The sequence below is a fragment of the Dromaius novaehollandiae genome, chromosome W (genome assembly GCF_036370855.1).
Source record: "Dromaius novaehollandiae isolate bDroNov1 chromosome W, bDroNov1.hap1, whole genome shotgun sequence".
NCBI classification, from domain to species: Eukaryota; Metazoa; Chordata; class Aves; order Casuariiformes; family Dromaiidae; genus Dromaius; species Dromaius novaehollandiae.
This window is the reverse complement of record NC_088130.1, coordinates 69,745,337-69,765,888: the sequence shown is the minus strand read 5'-3', so window position 1 is coordinate 69,765,888 and position 20,552 is coordinate 69,745,337. Positions and strand designations below refer to the sequence as shown.

At 42.0% G+C, this 20,552-nt stretch overlaps 1 protein-coding gene across 4 annotated transcripts in view; it reads right to left on the bottom strand.

The window, feature by feature from the left end:
• LOC112994481 (netrin receptor DCC) overlaps positions 1 to 20,552 on the bottom strand; it is a 547,074-nt gene that overhangs the window by 18,583 nt on the left and 507,939 nt on the right. For all 4 annotated transcript variants that reach the window (XM_026118858.2, XM_026118859.2, XM_064499826.1 and 1 more), the window contains exons 24-27: positions 18,762 to 18,988; positions 16,164 to 16,280; positions 11,238 to 11,393; positions 3,076 to 3,288 (exon numbers count right to left, since the gene is read on the bottom strand). In XM_026118858.2, coding sequence (XP_025974643.2) covers positions 3,076 to 3,288; positions 11,238 to 11,393; positions 16,164 to 16,280; positions 18,762 to 18,988 — 713 coding nt within the window. The remainder of the gene's footprint in view (positions 1 to 3,075; positions 3,289 to 11,237; positions 11,394 to 16,163; positions 16,281 to 18,761; positions 18,989 to 20,552) is intronic.

Genomic DNA, 20,552 nt, shown 5'->3' with positions numbered 1-20,552 from the left:
GTTGTTTCTCCCTTTGAATTGCACAGGATTGCTGCTGTAGAGTTATGTATTGTTTGAAGGAATAAGACACCTGATTGACAGGCTTTTAAAAAATAGGGGAGCAAAGCAAAGAGTAGTTTAATTGCTTTAAGTCATGATGAATCCATTATTTATTGCTCTATTTATTACATAGTACACACAAAAATTTCTTGAGACTAAAAAACGGTAGCAAAAATTTAATAATTCCATCTATGAGGTTGAGGAAAGTATCAATTATTCTATCATGGGAATTTGCTAAGAGCCTTTTAAGCCTGAGATGTCTCTAAGTGGGGTATAATTAGCAGACGTGGTCCGTAAGGCAATTTGTTCAGCTGGTCTGCAGAGAGTTTGCCCACCTTTGCTGGGAGGTTGGGTCAAATCAAGAAATCCATCAAGAGTTCTGTAAAGTCAAAAATGTCTCCAAAATTTCCCTTCCATGAGAAGGGATATCTTAAACATGGCTAAGATATCACGCTCATGGGTTGTATTAAGTTTGTAGAATTACTGGAGGAACGCAGTGCTGTTTCTTGGCCTCTTTTTTTCCATGCTTTCCCTCCATTCCCTTTAACCTTCCAGCAGAATTTAAAAGGTGGCTGATCTCCCATTTTAAGCAAAAAGAATAGAGATTGGGGTTCCAGAGGGAAGGAATTCTGGAGTGGATACTGAAAGATCAATCTCGTGCTGAGTGTCTTTTAACTAGCGTAAGGCCACAAAGCACAGATTTACTTACTGCTGAGAAACTAGACAATTATTAAGCTTAAAAACATGCATTCAGTGCCTGTTTCCAATAGATCCCCAAGCTTCAAAGCAATAAATTCATAAGTGCTAGGGGAAATATTTGAAACTTCTAATGAAAAACTGTTGATACTGAAATGTAAGAAAAAATACTGAGAAAAGTTACAAAATTAAGAAGTTTTTATTCTGGCTTTTGTACAAGTATTCATATTTGGTGAAAACTCACCCTAACATAGATGACCATCAATAATCAGTAAACCAAGACAGTCACACTAATGACCCCCTAAAAGCGTCTAAGCTGCTCTTAAATATTACATAAACCAAACATTGGCCTTAATGCAAGCAAGTGAGCACGTACAGGGCCAGAACCAGTTCGACATCTGCCTGGAGGCACAAGTATAAGTTAATGCTTACAAAACAAACTCCTCCAGAAAGAATTGGTGAAGGAAATAAAATCAGTCTGGCTAATGACTACGAGGACAAGTTCCCTGAGAAAAACATGAGAAACCATATAGTGAGAAAAACAGATAGCCCCTGACACTACAGAATAGCAGGGGGAAGACCAGAAATGAAGTTACACAGAATTCTAGGAGGTAGAAATTGCAATTTTAAAACAACAGTGAGCACAATAATTTAAGTACCATGTATCACCCAGCAACATGTTTTCATTTATGTGACAGAGTCCAGCACAACACAATTTTCCATTGCTTTATCAGCCATAATGCAAAGCATTGCCACCTTCAGGTCTAAATTTTGCCGAGCAACAAAGTCCTACTCCTTGCCTGCAGGAAACATTGCATCTTCTACAGGAAGATTACTTATCCCAAAAAGGCAATTTTATCAGGATGACAGGATTATTTATGAAGATTAGAAACATGCTCCGACTTCCTCTTTCCGTCCCTCCCCCTCAATAATAATGATTAAATGGTAAACCCTGATTCATTTACAGGACAAATAGCTCTTTTGAGGTAACTATGCTTACTCACTAGAGTAAGACAAGTAGAGTTAGACCCTTATAAAGTACAATGCTGTACTACAAAATGGTGAATAGACTCTATTGTATATAAAAATAATTCAGCTGTACTACTTGGCAAAAGCATTTCTCCAACAAATAAGGATTTATCTACTTCTGTCTGCTGTCAGAAACTGGATTACTTGCCAATGGATAGCAGGTACTTCCAGTAAAAATGCAGAGGTTTTTTGGTAGCTCTCCTGTCACAAACATGGAAGTGATATATGTTGTAGGGGAAGAAAACTACATTCAGAAAGACATATCACACAGGAAAGAGTAAAGCTAAAAGCTCAAAGGTTTTTTGAGCCAGACTGGGTATTATTCAACCTAACAGAGTAAACAGCTAAAATGAAATACCAACCTGCAAACTCTTTTTTTGCCTTAGTAGCTCTAGTAGTTATTGCTGCTACACCAAATAGAGGCAGTCAAATAGCACCAGTTCATATGAAGAACAATCCCAGCATTGGGCCTGTGTTATGATCCACACCTATACCATATATATTATGCACAGGGGCTCACGTGGTCCAGCAGTGCAGAGCTTTACAGCAGCTCTCCAGAAACGGCACTGCTCAGGAAACCAAGCCACCAGCGAAGCCAGGCGCTGGCGAGGCTCAGGCCTCTGCCCCACTGCCATGCCCCACGCCCCCAGCCCTCCCCACGCCGGCACAGCTTCCACCGGAGACGTGGACACCGGCATGTTTATGACTGGTCAACACAGCCCATCCTGTGGACGCAGGGAGGCAACGAATGAATGTTTTGCTATAGCCATATATCACCATTTAATCTAACCCTGACAACAGCCTGCGGCTTCGATCAAAAGTGGCACCGTTCTATGACCATTCTTTTTAAAATAGTTTTTTTCCTGTTCCTTGCATGCTTACTATTTAATTTTTAAGTACTTTGCACACTGGAGTGAATTGCAGTCAGTTCTTTTCCAGCATACATAAATAGTCCTTTCATTATCAAAAAGGCAAGCCTTGAAACAAGAGTCGAGCATTTGGCACTGCTTCAAGTTATTGTAGCACAACAGGAGACTGGAAACAAGACCAAATGATTAATTTGGCATCTCATTTATTTCATTTTCATCACTTACTGGTTAACTCTGATTTTAAGCTATTGCCTCGTCCTGAATTCTTATTCCAGATTGTCAGAATGAAATACTGGATTATTACCACAAAACCGCAAATATCCACTCCCCATTCTATGAGCACTTAAAGATATTCTTCAGGGTCTGGGACAGGCTTGTGCTCTGCGTCTTTTTTGTGAACTGCAAGGCTATGGTGCCACAGACTTTCCCCCCTCATCCTCACCTGTTTGAGACAGAAGCGGTGTGTAAGGGACTTTCGGTTCTATTGCACTCATCGGTGGAGGTAGCAAGGGGTTGGCGAAGCTGCGCAGGGGGTGCGTGGGGCGGACGCAGGCCGTGGGGATCGTTCTGCTCGGGGCATCCTCGGTGCTCGAGTGCTCGGGCTGCGTCGGCGGCAGCAAGGACGGCTGCTGGGACGCTGGGCCTTCGTTTACAGCTGGAAGAGAACATTAAAAAGCAGTAAGCCAAAAATCCAAGAATTATTACTGAGGAGTTTTTTTAAGGCTTATTTCCTACTTTTATGACCATTTTCAACAGAAGGTAAAGCGTTAGCCTCCAATATCGGAGAAGCTGCAGGAAGCATGTAAACATTTCTATCAAAAGTTATTGGCAGATGAATTAAAAAAACAGATGTTCCTCAGAGCAGCCATGTGCCAGCTGAAGTGCAATAAATCCTCCTTTAAAAAAGTGCAATCATGACATTTTCATCTTCCTCTCTCTATTTTATTCTTATTCAAACTTCTTAAGCTCCCAGTGCCATGGGATCTGGGTGCCTTTAAATATTAAAAATCAATAAAACCATAAATACATCCTGTGGAGACTGAAACAAACTATGACTAAGAAAACTCATTATGTTCAGCATGATGGTACTATTCTAGTCATCGTGGAGAAGAGCTCGAGACAAAGAAAGGACATAATTAATTTCGACATAACCAATCACCAATATTGTTCTTCCTTGAGACAGCTGTAACATTTAGTGTGCCAAAGCAGTAGGTTGCTGTTTTATTAGCCTATATTCAAAGTCAATTCTTCTGAGATTTAAATGTGCCGTGTCAACCCGCTAATACAAAACGCAGCTACGCTGTGTTCTGCAGTGCTTCTTAACAACTCTGCCATGGCAGAAGAGAGAAGCAAACAGAGCTGAAGTATTAAGGAAAACAAACTGTGAGACAAAGAGCAAAGCCCTTTATTCCCACAGCCCTCTAGAAACCCACGTTGCATCCTAACTAGTAATTGCAAAATGATCATGACTGTATGGGAATTTTCAGCACGGGTACAGTACAGTGTCTATTAATAACATCACCAGTATTGTGAATGCACCTACAGAAGATGACGACTGGTAATCTGGAATTGAACTGTGGTGTCTTGACACATCAGATGACAAATCTTCTAATACAATATCTAAGGCTGGGGCATCTTCCATGCAGAGTGCAGAGTGAAGGACATGTTGCAGAGGGGGAGGGATACAAGAAAGAGCAAACCGCAGTGTGCACTCTCAAACGTCGAGTGGGAGCTGTAATTTTGGCTTCACTGAAATAGCTTCGTGAAGGAGGAGCTGCTCTGTTTTAGAAACAGAAAGCTTTCTGTTGCACTACCCAGCTCATGGAGCCCCAGCACTCTCCACAGAGCTGGCAGGGCATGTCGGGGCCCAGCCTGCACCGGGCAGAAGTTTTGGACGATCAGCGCATGATGCCTCACGGCACTGCCGCAGCTCATCCGGGAAGGGGTGCGTTCGGGATTACATCGCCATTTCTCCTTCTTTTTACCTAATGCTTACTCTTGTTCATGAAGAGAAAGTCCCTCCCGCTGTTCATACAAGGAAACAATACCGTGCCACATTATTCAGACTTGAAGAGGTTTAAGAAGCAAAATAAAGAGAGAAAAATGAATTCCAAAGGCAACAGATTATTTTGATCTTGAAAGGAAAAACGTAACTGGAATAAGCAAAAAGTCTCAAAAATTTCTTCCTAACCACCATGCCTTCTCTGACAAGCCTAACTAGTCAGAGTTAATTATGGGGAGGACTGGTGAGTGGAAGTCTACTGCGGTGCCCTATGGATGACAGCAAGAAATTCACTTCCCTGTGCCACAGCGAGGACGCTGCCGCTTGCAGTACTACTTTGTTCCTACTCCAGGACGAGAATACGGGGGCTGGATCAAAAACATCATCTCCTAACTCCTCTTCCAAATCCTGCATCAGGAACCCATTTGAGGCTTCCCAAGAACGTAGGTTTGTGGCCTTTCTCAGCTCATTTCCTAGCTCCAAGCCTCCTGCCCCGAGAACAGCGCTGGAGAAAGTTTTCTGCATGGGAAGACCTTTTTGCAAGCATAACAGTGGAAAGAAGCAAGCCGGTCAGCGAAGAGCCTGATGACACCAGGGAACTCCTTTGCTTTGAGCATGTTGGATTCGTCCAACGTCTCCATAGTATCTATGCCAGCCACAGTGGTCATAGCACAACAGTTGATCATGAAACTTGTGGCAGGAAACCAGAAATCTAAGAAAAGCTCATCCTTTTACTGAAGGCAACAACCTTCCTGACACATTGGTATCAGCATTAGTTATTACACTGGGACCCAAAATGCTCTAGAGGAGCTGGTTTCTTTCAAAGCTTGCTGCAACGACCAGAACTCATTGTACAAATAACATGCAATTACACAGCCAAGTCAAATCTCAAGGCATTTTATAGTAATTAATGTCAAAGTATATAAGTAATTACAACCTACTAAGTGGCAAAACAATTTTGAAAAATGGAAATGAGGATTTTTCCTCATTTCCACAACCCCATTATTTGTTTCTATGGCAATACTGTAGACATCCCTGGCAATATTGAACTCCACACATAGGAAACTAACTACAGGATCTGACCAAGGTCAAAATCATTATGGTTTGTAAAATTTTGCTGGACTGTGGTTCATTTTCCTTGTTTTCACCTTCAAGGCTTTTTGCATAGTCATGACCTTACTCTGTCTCTGCTTCTCCATTTCCTGCCTTGCCCAGTGCGCTCCTCTCCATTTTCTCCGGAATATTGTATGGATGTTTTATCTTATAGACTTAGCTGTAAAATCTGGAGACCTACATAACTGTTATTATATAAAAAGTTTCATGCTATCCTCCATCTATTAACGAAGACAAAGGTGAGATGATTCTATTAAAATTAGAGGCTCGAGTTGGGTTTTAAATATTGAAGGCAAGTGGTCTAATGAAAGTGGTTCACTCTTGAGAAGACTTTTTTTTTAAATAAGATGTGTGTGCTTGCAAACATAATGAGAGCCATCAATTTGCAGTTCCCTCAGGTCCCTGTGGGAAGAGAGGATGGATTGTTTGTTTGAAGGATGGATGAAGATGAGGACATTGCTAATGCTACCTACACCACCTATATCAATTTCCTGCTTAACAGCTAGGCAGTTGCCTTCACAGACCTCAACAGAAGTGTCAGAGAATTCTGATTATTGATCCAATTAGTGATCCAATTATTAATTTTTTTACTGGAAACTAGACTTCCGGTTGACCTTTAAGATGAAGCAGATAATACTGCACTACAGCCCTCTTGTGATCTTTTGCTCTCGAACTTAGTAAAATATTTTGCCAAAGTTAAGAAAATAATATGCTATACATGAAGATCTGTTCTAAAGCCCAGTAAAACCAATAAGAGTCTTTCACCGCAGTGGAGAAACACTGGATAAAGCTCTATTTGCATTCATTTTATGTCTAACTTAGGAATGCTGAGAATGAGCTTGCTTTCAAACCAAGCAGCAATGAACTCTCTGGTGACACAGCAGAAAAGCAGATATCTGATATAAAAATTTTTGGTCTTCCCTTTGCTTTTGCATACATGTTGGTTAGTACAATGCATTTAACCAGTTTAATGACTTCAGATTTATGGACACATATATCTTTTATTAAGTAATAACACTGGAAAATATTCCCACTTGGATTTGTAGCTATTGGCTCCACCTCAGTCTGAGGTAATGAAAGATCAATACAGACTGAAAACAAAAGGTAGTAACAGTTCAAAGTATACGACAGTACATTGGGACATACAATGACTGAACTGCTAATAACTTTCTGTGTATCCAGATTGTAAATATCATGTGGCCAAGATTATGTATCTATATAATGCTGACAAACCAGGGACCTCATTCCTGGTGGAATATGGTCTTCGGGGTTAGCTTAAGGAGAAGTAGACTGCCTGCAGTAAAAATGTTATCAGGATGTGATCAGAATATATTCCATTCATGCTGGCTCCTGTGTCTGGATGGGGATGGGGAAGGAGAGGCTCACCGCTAAGGGCAACGCTAGAGCTCTTGCTAGTGTTTTGGGAACTTTCCATGAGCAGCAGTGGCCCCCTGAATATCTCCCAGGTGGGAGCTCTTTTTCCTCCAGCTCTCTTCCTCTTCTACCCAAGACCACGAGGCCTTCAGCATCTCCACTGCTGTGGTGAAGCAGAAAAAAGGGTGTGCTCTTTCTTTTCTAATGCACTGTAACCTGTGGCACATCACCATTTTCTCCTACCTGTCCTGATAAAACTGCAAGCAGCGGGTGCCGCAGGGCTGGGAAGGACTCTGGAGGAGAAGGCTAACAGTGGGGCAGGACCGCTGAGCAGAGAGCACTCACTTTATTATGGCTCAGACATTTTTTTCTGTCTGGAAAGATGGAAAGATGGAAAAATTGATATTTAGCAATTGTATTTCACAGCTGGCAGTGCTATCAGCAGTATTCAAACTGACAAGTTGGCTTATTATTCAAGGGTGGTTCTGGCTAGGGCCTGACTTTCCTTTTCATTTCCTTTACTTTCCTCTTCAGTAGAAAATTTGGCCTAAAGATACGTTGCAGCACTTGACTCTTTGGGGTCAACGAGAAACAGCTTTCAGCACAGAAAAAGGTGTTGAAGCATGGGCTATATGGCAGCCTGCAAAGCAACACCCTTCCTAATGGCATTGCGTATGATTTATTCAAAGACTGCTACATCTTGATCAGTCGAGTGTTCAGTCATGTAGTACTGCAGGTAGACTCTGTCTCAGAGGAATTATTGCACGGTACGTTTTTTTCTGACACGGTTGCAATTGGTCAAGCATCAAGTGAATTTTTCACTGAGGGGTAAAGTGCATACAAAAAAGCTTCATGCATCCTCTCTATAGCCTCTTTAACTGCTAGCTGCTCTTAAGAAACCCCACACGATCACGCTAAGAAAACAGCCCACCCCCCCACAAAAAGGAGATATGTGTGAGAGAATTCAAAATGTTGGCGTCATTTTGTTGATCTATCAGCACTCGCTGCTGCAGTGAAGTCATCCATGAGACACCGGGAGGAGATCTCGACATGAAGCAGCTGCTTCTTAATCTCGGGAGCTGATAGGAAGCATTTGCCAGTGACCGTTCTTTCAGACAGCCTGACGTTGCCAGTGCTGGCACCAAGCAGCAGCAGCACCGGCGCTGAGAAAAGCTTTAGGCATCATGTTAGAAATGTATTTTTATATCCCTTCATCCCTCCGCAGACTGACAACTAATGAGTTCTGCCATTATAGGAAGCTAGTGAGCTGTTGGCTGGTTCTGACAGCGTCAACTGTCACTAGAAAACAAACACTATCTCCACTCACTTGCGCCTTATCTTGATTGTGGTGGTATTGAAAAGGGAAGGCATAGTGAAGGAGGAGCATATTTTACTTGGGGGTGAACAGCATATCCAGTATGACCTAGGAGCTTTGGAAATCAATAGCCTAAACCAGAGGGTAACTGCAACAATTATAACAGATTCTCATTTCATCTTGTAATGGGGTTAGATAATTTTTGAAATACCACACAGTCTTGATTACCCAGAAATTACCTGAAACAAGGCTATGTCCACTGCTATTGAATTATTTAATGAAGACTTCCTAAATTACCTGAAACCTTCACTACTTGAGCTTATTCAAGGTCCATCGGCACTTCTGAATAATTAGAACTGTTTTGTATGTAACCTCCTTCCAGAAAACTTCTGTGTATTAATAATCTCCTGTTCAACTCTCAAGCATTCAGCACTTGGAAGAATTAGGAAAACACATACATTTCTATACGGAACTTTCATCAGGAATAGCCACGATCTCAGAGTATCACCACTCACTTCCAGGGAGGGCTCTGGCATGGCCGGTTTGACCAAACCATTTCTGAGAAAATTTCTCTTACAAGAAGGTTCAGATGTCGACCAAGTGACCAAGAGGTGCTATACCTGCCATTCTGGGGAAAAATCTGACACTGAAGAATCTACCTAAAAAGCCCATCTGCGTGTGAAGGTACTTGACGGGGTAAAAGCTGAGAGGCAGAGAAGAGAGATGAAGATTTGCAGACTGAAGAAGCCGAGATCCCTTTACAAGCAGGTCAAGATGACGACAGCTGAGCAAATAAACATCAAGGTGAGGCAAATCACTCAAGATCCTCTGCCAGAGGGGGATGAGGGGGTACATTCGGCCCTTTTGAACCGTACTCTACAGAGGAATGAAGAGGGGTCATTTCTATGCTACTGTGTGTTTACTCTTTGTCACCCTGTGAGATGCGAGACTCTTCACCACCTATACTTCTGCAGTGAGTACTGGTGAAGTGTGTATTAGATACGCATCAAACTTACAGTATTTTTTTCAAAATTGTTTCAGAAAAAGACCAAACAATTCAGTCTTCAATTTCATTCCCATCTCCATGATTAGGCGCAGGGTAGTGAATTTTTTATTCAACATCTAGTGTATGCCAACCAAAAAACCTGAATGTACTTTGTTTTTGTGCATCACATTTGTGGTGAATTTGATATTAATTTAAGCAGCAAATCAAAAACTGATTATGCCAGTCCGGCCCTCCAGAGGAAATTGCCATCTAGTTGTAAAAGGAGCTCAGTCATCACGAGGGAAAAGGACACTGGGGTGATGAACACAACACCTGAACCCTCCTTTTACCTACGATCCCTCTGCTAGAGTTTCAGTCATCGGCCCTCCAAGGACCTGTCTGAACTGACTGAAAGCAACAATCAAATAGGAGGAAAAATCAGTCATTTTGAAATTAATTCCCTGTGGACCAGCAGCACAGACTCTCTGTGATGCGAAAAAATGTGTGTAACAGATTGGCATTAATCTGTCAATAATTCAGACTTGATATGCAGTAGAGTTGAGGGAGAATTATAAGAAAATATGAGCCCTCCAACTATAATTAATATGCCAGAGCACACTCATTAGGCTGGAACAAAGAACAGATGGCTGTCGGTGCAGAAGATGCTTAGAAGTAACTTATGAAGGTGAGGCTGGGGAACTTGTGCTGCGTGCATACCATTTTCCTGGATCACAGCAAGCTGAAGAACAGATATGGGAACGCACAAAACCCAAATCTATTATTGTACAGGAGCCAATCTATTATTGCACAGGAGCAAATAGGAATATAGAACTCACTCTAGAGAAGAGAGAACTGATGTGAGACAAGATAACAATATTCAAATGTACAAAAAGTAGCTGCAAGAAAGAAGAAAATAAAATGTTCCACGCCCACTATAATCAAAACAAGGAACAACCGAATTACATTTTAACAAGTTAAATATTAGGAAAATATTTCTAGTAGTGAGGGCATCTAAGCCTGGAAAGACACTGTGTGGAAAGGTGTTTTAAGTGCTGTCATGGATGCTTCTAATGAGTGATGACACTAGGTTCTGCACTGGGAAGAAGAAGAGCTCTTGGAGTCTCTGTTTTTCTGGGAATATCTTTGTGGATAAATAAAGGAATAAGGAAATAAATTAAGGAAATTAAGGAATAAATTAAAAGGAAATTAAAGTACAGTGAAATGACTCAAAGACCTGCAGAAAAGAAAGGATCAAATTAGATCAGTATTAGATGCCGGTTCTAGGACGTGCTCAGCTGTGAGGAGGAGGGGGAATGGGAAGAGGAAGAAGCACTCCCAAGGGCACAGGCTCTCCTTACCTGAGTGACATGCACAGATTGGGGTTATAGCAGGGGGGAATATATTACACAGGTTGGCTTGACTACTTCAGTCAGACTCTTCCTGGTCTCAGTGAACCTTGGTTATGTGCTACCAACCTGCTGTGGATGCTTCTGAGGTGTAGGTGGCCTGCCATTGGGAGGCACCAGCCCCCTCAACCATGGGGTCCTTCCTACGTTCCTCTTTCAAACTGCTTGGGAATTACACAGCAAGCAGTAACTTAACTTTTAAGACAAGCTGCTGTTCAGTATATATTGGCAGCTGCTACTGGAGCCACCACTGGAGAAGAGGCAGCCTGTGCTCAGTTGCTGTTACCCAACCAACCACTTACACATCCTGACGACAGAAGAAAGCAAGCTGGATAGCACCCACCAGGTTCCCCTATGTCCAAGCATTTTCATAACAAAAAGAACACCAAAAGAAAAGCGCTGTACTGACTTCTTCCCGCTCCAAAGGTCCTGTCGACAGAGAGCGTTGGGAATGGCACAGGCCGAAGGGTGAACTGAGGATGTGGGTATCCGCAGGTGGGAGATGGCAGGATCCCGGGGTACTGGGCACTTTCTAGTGTTGGCACTGGAATGGCACTGACCACAGCTGAAAGAGAAGAAGGAGAGAAAAGATTAAATGTGTGCCTTTGGAAAATTGTAAAAAGTGCTGATAGTGTCAATAGTGAACCAGAAATAGCTATGTTTCCAAAACAAGTATCCATATACTCAGTGTAAAATATATTTCTCTGCTCACTCTACCCAAGTCCACAGAAACCACCTCTATACAGAGAAATGGGCATCTTAACATATACACAGGACAACTGCAGGTGCAAATATAATTACCTGTAAAATTAAATAGCTTCTTTGCTTACATTCAAGTTAGGCAGCCATATTTTGGGGGGTTATTAGGCAAGAATTTAAGGGCTTGATTCGGTTGCCTAAGCCCAGGCCTTTGGTGCCATTTCAGACGCCTTAGGACACCCTGCAGCCTTCAGCTGCTGCTCTGGAAGAGCATGGGGCTCTTTTGACTCTTCTGTCCTGCCTGTCAGCCTCACACAAATGTCACTGATGCCCTCAGGTATCTCCAGTGGCACAAGACCCCTACGCTTAGGCATCCGCTGAGACTGGCTGGGCATCACTCTCCACTCCGGATGCCCACCCAGGCCTGCAAGGAACAGGAATGAGCTACGCCAGCAAACCGACAGCTGCAAGTCTGAAGTTGATTTCAACTTCAAAGTTGACTTGAATTAAAACGAAACTCTTTAATTTGGAAACCAGGATCAGAGCTTGCCAAATTCAGGCTTTCCTGTGAATTCTCTTTTATTTTCAGTAGTCAAGGCATGAAGAACTGATGATAACAGTACTATACCAACCATGAATTTCTGTGTAGCTTTTAGGAAAAACTCTCAGTAAAGTTTTGCCTAGATAAACAATACGAAGAGATTTTTTTTGGCTCATTGATGATAAGTTTTGGCTTATATAGCACCTTTCATGGCTTATATAGCACCTTTCACACATGAATTACAAACAATGCTGTAAACTTTAAGATAGTCATTACAATTACTTCTAGCTCCTACTACATCCATTACACAGAGTGGCAAACCGGGCAATCTGCCCAAGGTCACTCAAGAAGCTATCGTGGTGCCAAGGCTTTATGAGGGTTTTTTAGGAACATGGCTCTCAGGGAGACAATGTTGTATTTCCAGATGTAATGGACAAGTGCAATATGTACAAACCTCACCAAGAAATGATAACCAAAGTGATTTGAACTTAGAAGCTGTCTCGGTTCAACTCACACGTCCTCAGAAGAGAATTCTTCTTATTCAGACATTTCGTTTTGACTGTGTAATATATTTTTATTGACAATATTTATAACATTATTACTAGAGTAAAAAATATCATTCTTTATTGAATCCTCTTAAAGAGCTTGTTTTTTGAAGTCCATTCCTTCATTTCTTTTTACGGTATAGACACCTAGCACTTTCTTTTTTAAAATAAGTCAGGATTATTATTCACTGCAGTAGTCTATTGCAGAGAAGCTGGGGAAAAGTTAACATGAAACATTTTCAATAAATCTTTGCAATTCTGAGCAAATCTGACAGCAAATCTGTTCTGTCATAGTCTGTCAGCAATTGAATTTATACTTACTATTGATATACTAAGACACTAAAACCAGAAATTCCCTGACCAAATCATGAAGCTCCCTAAACACTGTTCTACATCTAAAATGTACTACATCCTCTAAAAATGCAGCACCCAAGAACAGCTTACAGAAATGACAAGGTAGAAAATTTTAAATTGTATTCAAGCACCCCAGAGGCTGCCAAAGCAATGGAGTCAACATGATTATACTTATCCTAAAAAAAGAATTGTGATTTTCTGCAATTTGAGGGAGGGGGAAACAGAAAAAAGCTTCCAGAAACGTAGAACTCTCTCTCTCTCTCTCATTACCAGTGGAAAAACAGGAAAATTATAGGTAAAATGTCTGAATGTGATACCCTGTAAAGACTTTCTCAAGTACTTTTCTCATTAACTAGTTTATTACGAAGTTTTGACTGAATCAAAATATTCCAAAGGACATGCCCTGCTGTGGCTGAGGAAGTTGTAGTATCCCACATTCCACCAACAACACTGAAAATGGATTTTTCCATTTCCCGTTATTTGCTTGTCCCATAATTTATCATTCATTTGGTGTCACCCCTTTTTAGCCAGCCTCTGCGCAAACATGGATTTGGGATTAGAGATATACGTCTTCATTTTAAAATGCCAGAGAAGGCAGGTGACCCTCTAAACGACGCAGTGTTGGGCAGGGCTTCATTAAACAGCATGGGAGGAAAGGACCGGTGTTGGTGAGAAGCCTAAGGCATTCCTCAACCTTGAGGTCTTCTCCTGTCCATCCAGCAGCCTTGGTACCTCCTCCCCTGCTTGCTGCAGCATGACATGACCATGAGACTTGACCTCTACGTTGGCTATGAAATTAAAAGATTCCCCAGCTATTTTACAGTTTCATCCTTGCGTGGGCTCCCTTCCTCGCATTCTCCCGGGGCAGGAGAGAAAGGCATTGATTCTGCAGTCTTGAAGCTGTCTCAAGTTCCTTTGAAATGTCCTTTAATTGTCTTCATCAGGCTTAGTGGCAGAATTTGAAGTAGACTCCAAAATTACAATCATGCTTGTCTTTCAGTGGAATTGGAAGCATCGAAAATATCACTAAAGCCTGTTTTATGCTCCTTCCACTTTACTAAGCAAAGTCCCACTACGGGATATATTTTCTTCCTCAAAGAATGCAAATAGTGATTACTGAGATGTTCACAAACTTCTAGATTTCGTATTGAACATTTAAAACCATGTGTTTTTTACTTCAGAATTATGATGGTGCTTCTTCAAGCTATTTAATAGCTTGTTGCTGACAATTTCTTTCAGTATTCGGCAAACTGAGAGAGATTAATTAAAGCATATAACATGACAAAGCCTCGATTTTATTTTCTGGGGAAAGAAACATTTTAAGCATAATTCAGCCTGAAATGTACAACTAAGACTTTTATAAATCCGAGTTTAATTATTTCCAAACAATCATAATATTGTATCTCTAGAGATGAGATTTATACTGTAGAAAACAGAAATAAATAGAAAAGAGGACACCACTCCTCAAGAAGCATCATTTGACTGAAAAACCTAGAAATCTTTAGGAGTACTTTTATCTGTATGATGTAGAACAACGCTGACCTGACTTTCACGTAACTAACTGTGCTATTGAACCACTGTAATTACAATTAATTTGGATCTGATTTTGCTTATAACACTCCAAGTGTATCCATTTTCTTGGACTGCTGCCCTCCTTGAGACCACGCCAAATCAGGAGGAATCCCATTCGAAAAGGGCAGATTGCCTAATTGTGAGATTAGTGTGGTTACAAGACGGGAGTATTTCCTCGGGAACGCCTGGTATGACAAACAGCTTTCCTCCCCCAGCCCAGCAGCCTTTCTCCCAGCCCAGAAAGTGGACAGCAGCTGAAATGAGGCAATACTGGCTTGAAGAATCAGAAGTTAACCTCTCCCCGGAGTCCTGTCATTTACCCTCATAAGGGCTAGTTACTTAGGAGTTAGCAGCATGACCCAAACTGCACCCATAATGAACACAGATTAAAGGAACAGTTACTAGTTCCTACTCAGTAATTTAGTGAATAAAAGCATGGTAGATTATTCCTCCTCCTCTCCTTCATTCAATTCCATGTATTTTTTTATAATATATCATTTGTGCTGTGCCCTTCCATAAACCCACAAATAGGCACTTAAATATAACCATCAGAGCTAGAGAGAAATTTTGCAAGGAAATGGATTTCTGTGAAAAAATGTTCTTGTTTTCCTAACTCAAACTATTTACCTAGATGTGCCAACTCCTAAACACTTTTAATTGCATGTATTTTCTGAGGTCAAAGGCAGAACTTCCTGCCAGCAGCTGAGAAACAACTGACATGAGAAGTGCCAACAGCTTGATCGCAGGGCTGCTCAGAGAAAAAGTGAAGACAAAAAGGAGGACATTCATGTCCCTCCTTAGCATCACTCCGCACCAGGAATGTGAACAGTGCCTAACCCACACTTCAGTGCCTCGGGGCTCCCACTCATTGCTTTTCTTTGTGCAGATGCAGAACAAAGTCACTTTATAAATTTTACAAAGTTTGTCAGGCTGGGAGACCCTATGAATGCTCTCCAGCCTTCCTGTCCTTCTCATGTACCTTGTTGCTTTGCACAAGGTTGACTTCACCTATGAAATTCATTCAGCGATAAACACTTCGTGGTGGCTAATAGTTAACACCATTGAAAATATCTTTTTCTCTTCATTTACTTGGCTTTATAAGGAGAGCAGCTCTTTATAAAGAAGTATACAGTGGCAAGCCAACTATTATGCACAAAAGAACATATAGCAGAAACTGGAGAAGTTATTCACAATAATGTCCAGTTGATTATAAATACTGAAAATAGTAATATCACACTTTATATCTGTATCCCAAAACATTCTGCTCTGATGGCTTGAACTATTATGCTAGATTTTATAGTTTTATAGTGGGGAAATAGAGAGATTTATCCATCACCATCTACCTGGCAAATACATAACTCTTCACTCCTACACTTGGCCTGTGTTGAATCTAGTAAAAGCATTATTTCTGAATTCTCTCCACAGTTCTTCCACTGATTTACTGTGAAGCCTTGGAAAGCTTCCATACCATTTTTTTTCTGAAGAAGAAGAAAACTTGGCTAATGCTGTTTAACTCTGGGAGGCATTACTAGATCATATTTGTAAGGCAGCAGGAAACCCTCAGGTGGCTGAGCCACTGCCTGCAGAGTGTGGAAGTGGTCCAAGAGACAGTCTTGGTACTCACGAGGGTTGTTTGGCTGCGAATCCATGGGAATCATGAGCTTGGCACGGGTGGCCCTGCGGGCAGCAAGTGAGCGCTCCAACGTGGACATGCTACTTCCAACATCTTCTGTCTCAGGACCTAGGAAAAAAAACATAACAGCTTACTTGAAAATGCTATATATGAATGTCTCTCTCACCTTATAACTAGCAGTAAGATCAATGGATGTTTTTTTAGACTTTCATTATTTAAACTGATCGTTAAACATCATCACCTACAAAGAGCTGCACACACTATTTTGGCTGCCTTTTCCACATAAAGTGATTGTTCTCATTTTTTCTGTAAGAGAATTAAGATACAAATTTCTTCTTTTTCATGATTTAATTTTCCTTTGTGCCTAAAATAACCCCAAACAACCCATTCAATTTGTAAAAATGACTCATCTTTCTTGTAACCTCCTTGTTAAAGATGTATTCTAAAGTCCAAGTATCAAGACCATAAATGGCAAAGTAGGGTGCATAAATTTCAGTACCTGCAAATTATGGCGGCTGAGAATTGGTATGTGGGAACTGTGAAACGGACTTGCCCTGTGGCATGCCATGAAGTCCCAATGTCCTGACTGCCCGGGCCACAGACCTTCTCGGAGCGCACAGCAGCTCTTCCAGCCTGGGCATCTTGGTTTTCCTACCACAGCAACCGTGGCATGTTCAAGATGCGCCTGGATCTCGCCTCAGTTTGGGCCTGGCTCACATCTAGCATGTGTACCCAGATTAGAGAGCTGAGCTGCATCGCCTACTGCTGCGGTCTCAACACAGGCAGCTATGCCTGTGTCCAATCCCATCCAAAATGGGCTCAGCAGCTCTGTGAATTAGACAAATCCATTTAGGTATTGAAATATGGATGCTCTAATTTAGCCACATTAACATAGGATATTTGAGGGATCCAAAGACTCTAGAGAAGGTATTTGTCAGAAAGCAAATTTGCTTGGAACTGGATGTTCAGGGCAGTAATCTGCAATGAAATAGAAGCTGTATTTCTTGCTTCATACCTTGTCTCGCACAAACATTACATTAATGTTACGTTTGCTATTTTAATGAACCATTGATGAAATCAGTTCATTACTGTCATGCTATAAACTCAATATTCACTCAGTCTATTCATCTCTGATGCTCCCCAGCAACCACATATTCCTTAAAAAATGTGCATAGAAAGATTATTTTTCTTCAAATTATGCTGCTCTGAATTTCAGGACTGAAATACCAAGTCTTCTATCAATGGCCACTCTAAAGTCTAATTGCTACTAAAAAGCCAAGGACAGTATTACTCAATGGCAAGCAATATAAAAGCATCTGTTTATAGTCCAAAGTGTTTACACATAAACTCTCTAGCCCAGCCTCTGCCATTAAGTTGCTCCTATATTGTGATGACTTCCTACCATGCACTCGATTGAAAGCCCATTGAAATCAATGGAGCTCTGCCATCAATCCTGCTGGGTCCTGGATCAGGTCTCCTGACCATCAGAAGTATCTGTTTCAGCAGCGGGAATCTTTTGTTTATGTTTTCAGTGTCTGCTACAATGAGAACCTTTACACTAAAAACAATACAAATCATTGGCACAGTCGTCTTCATAAATAGCAAGTCATCAGCCCCAAATATATTGTCAGAAAAACAAAATCAGATCCATTCAGAAATATGAAAGCGGCTCTTTTTATAACCTTTCTTTCCTTGCAATGATGGGAGCTATGGAAAAGAGATATAACCACCTGAGCCATTGGGCTGAACTCAGGACAAATACGTTTATATTTTCTACCTGTGTACTGTGTTCCTTGCCCTCTGTCCCTGTCTGAACGCACCACCTGCCTCTGCCAAGACGCTCTGTTATTGTGGTGGGAAAAATATCTTTAGCTCAAGTGAAACCGGTGATGTGCTGTGTGCATTAAGGTTAAAAAAAAAGAAGAAGAAAAAGATCTATACAGCCTACCACCACTTCACTGACATTACTTTTTTGTTACAGAATTACTGTTCTCGTATCTGTAACTTTTCATGGTCTTCCTGGACCAAATTCTGATCTCAGTTATGTCGCTGAAATTCATGTTCTTCCTCTGCTCCATTTTCCATTTCTTTTTTTCCCTACTTTCTTCTCCCTGCCCCCTCTTGCCTCTATGTTTTTCCTAACATGGGATGCAAGCTCAGTAACATTTGACTTTTAGTGGGATTTCTGAACTTACAAAGTTAGAGCAGTGTGGAAATAAAAAATGAGGGGTTTTCCCCTAGCCAGAAACTGATGCAAACATTATGTAGTGATTTTTTTTCCACAATGTCTATCAGGTTTCTTAATATTTGATTTTGTTATACAAGCATTCCTAGCTACTAAAGCAAGAGTGAATATTTAACAATGCTAAGTTAAAAACTTCAGGTATCGTTTAAAATCTTATGGATCTGGTGATGTTTTTCCTTGCATTAATGGGTTTTCATTCTATGGAGTGCTCTGCTTGGGTCATCCTGGAAGGTGTCCGTGCAGAGCGGGCACAGTTTCTGCTCAGGAGGGCTGGAGAGGGACCATCGCTCCCGGCGTCAATTCTGGCAATTCCACCCCGAATCCCGCAGTGCGCGGGGCATTACCCGGCTGCGGGGTGCTCTTGCTGCCCAGCTGCGCCTCGGACTGGCTGTGAGTGACGGGCGCGATGTCCTGGCAGCCCTGCATGGGGGACTCTCTTCCCGCGGGGTCGGAGCCCGCTGGCTTTTCGATGTTCTTCATCTCCATCTCTTCGTGGTGGATCCAAAGATCTGGAGGCCTCAGGTCCTTCTGGCTGCCCTTCCTTTTACCAGCGCTGTGGGTGGCACGTTTCCTGCAGCAGATAAAAATCAAGACACGTCAGAGTATTTCCCCCCTTGGTGAAACCAGAAGAGTAGACATTGAGTGATGTCCACTCCTTGGTGTCTCTGTAGAGAATCCCTTTGATTGCATCCCTCAGAGGATGGCACCAGTTATCTTCACCGTGACCTGATGCTCTTAAGGGCCTGTAGAACAACGTATTGTGTAGGGGCCACGTAAATCCCCCGCGCGAGGCGGCTGCCAGGTGTCTCGCAGCTCCAGCAGCAGCTGCTCGGTGAACCATGGAGTGGCTCTGGTGCTTGCTCCAGATGAAGCCACTTGCCAAGTCCCTGCAGTCAGGCATAAGGTGCCTCCCCGACAGCATATGTTCAGCAGACGAATGAAAGAGGGTGAGGGAGAGGAAAAACTGGTATTTGCTCCAGGGGACGGGCCCAGGGCTCTGCAGGGTACGTCATTTTTGCACCAGCTGATGTACAAATTGGAGCAAAACATTCTTCCTGAAACAGAAGGGAAGTGAGGAGTTTCCTCTCGGGAAGAATGTAATTTGTGAAGTATCTGCATTGAGAAACAGCAATTGCAAACTGCTGAGCCCATTTCTGCCAAGTTATGCACATCTTATGCTTTCCACAAATGAGCGAAGCATATGTTATATTTCTTTAAATATACATTAAAACATGATTTTTACTGCAGAAAAGCTAACAAATCCACAGCGGCATATCCCAGAGCAACATTAACTTTGTTCTCCTCATGCATATGCATTGCAATATGCCCTGCTCTCAGCAGGCCACCTTCTCCGGGGAGCACACCCCGTCACAGCCAACAGCCGCTGCCCTCCGAAGGCCACGCCTGCACGAGCATCGGCGTCTCGCAGGACCGCTCAGGATGGACACGTCCAAGAGAAATGACCAGACGAAAAGGCAGTGCCCAGGCCCCCCAGGTCCTGAGAGACGGTCAGCATGATGGATGACCATGTTGGAGCTTTGTCCCTACCTACGGAATACCTGGAATCTTATCTAAAAGCTATCTAAAATCTTACTGGAAGTCTATCAGTTTAATTAACTCCTCAAGAACAGCTTCTCTGGCTTATTATTAAGGTTTTTGCTCAATAATGAGAACAAACTCTTACATAGTGCTTTTCCTTTGTGCAGCTCAAAGTACTTTGTGAAAGCAAAGACGTATTACTCTCCTGCATGTAAAAGTAGAAAAATCTGAGATACAAAAACCTGCAGGCCACTATTTTCGAATTCATGTGCCCAATTAGGAAAAAAAAAAAAGCCCTGATTGCCAAGAGCAGCAGGTGCTCACAACTGCTCCTCACTCCCATCCCTTGTACATCTCAAAATGCAGTTGTGCACCCCCTGAAGTGAAGGCTTTTTCCCTGTACCCACTGAAATCAATGCAAAAATCTCTCATTGACTTCCACAGGCTTTGCATCACATTTGTACCATTCGGGTACGTACACGTTGGTAACCCCCTTGTCCAAAACATGCCGTACAGGCAGTACTGTGAAAGGAGGTTATTCTACTGGAAAGGACTTTGAGAAAGTTTTAGACTTTAAGAAAGTCCAAGAGTTTGAA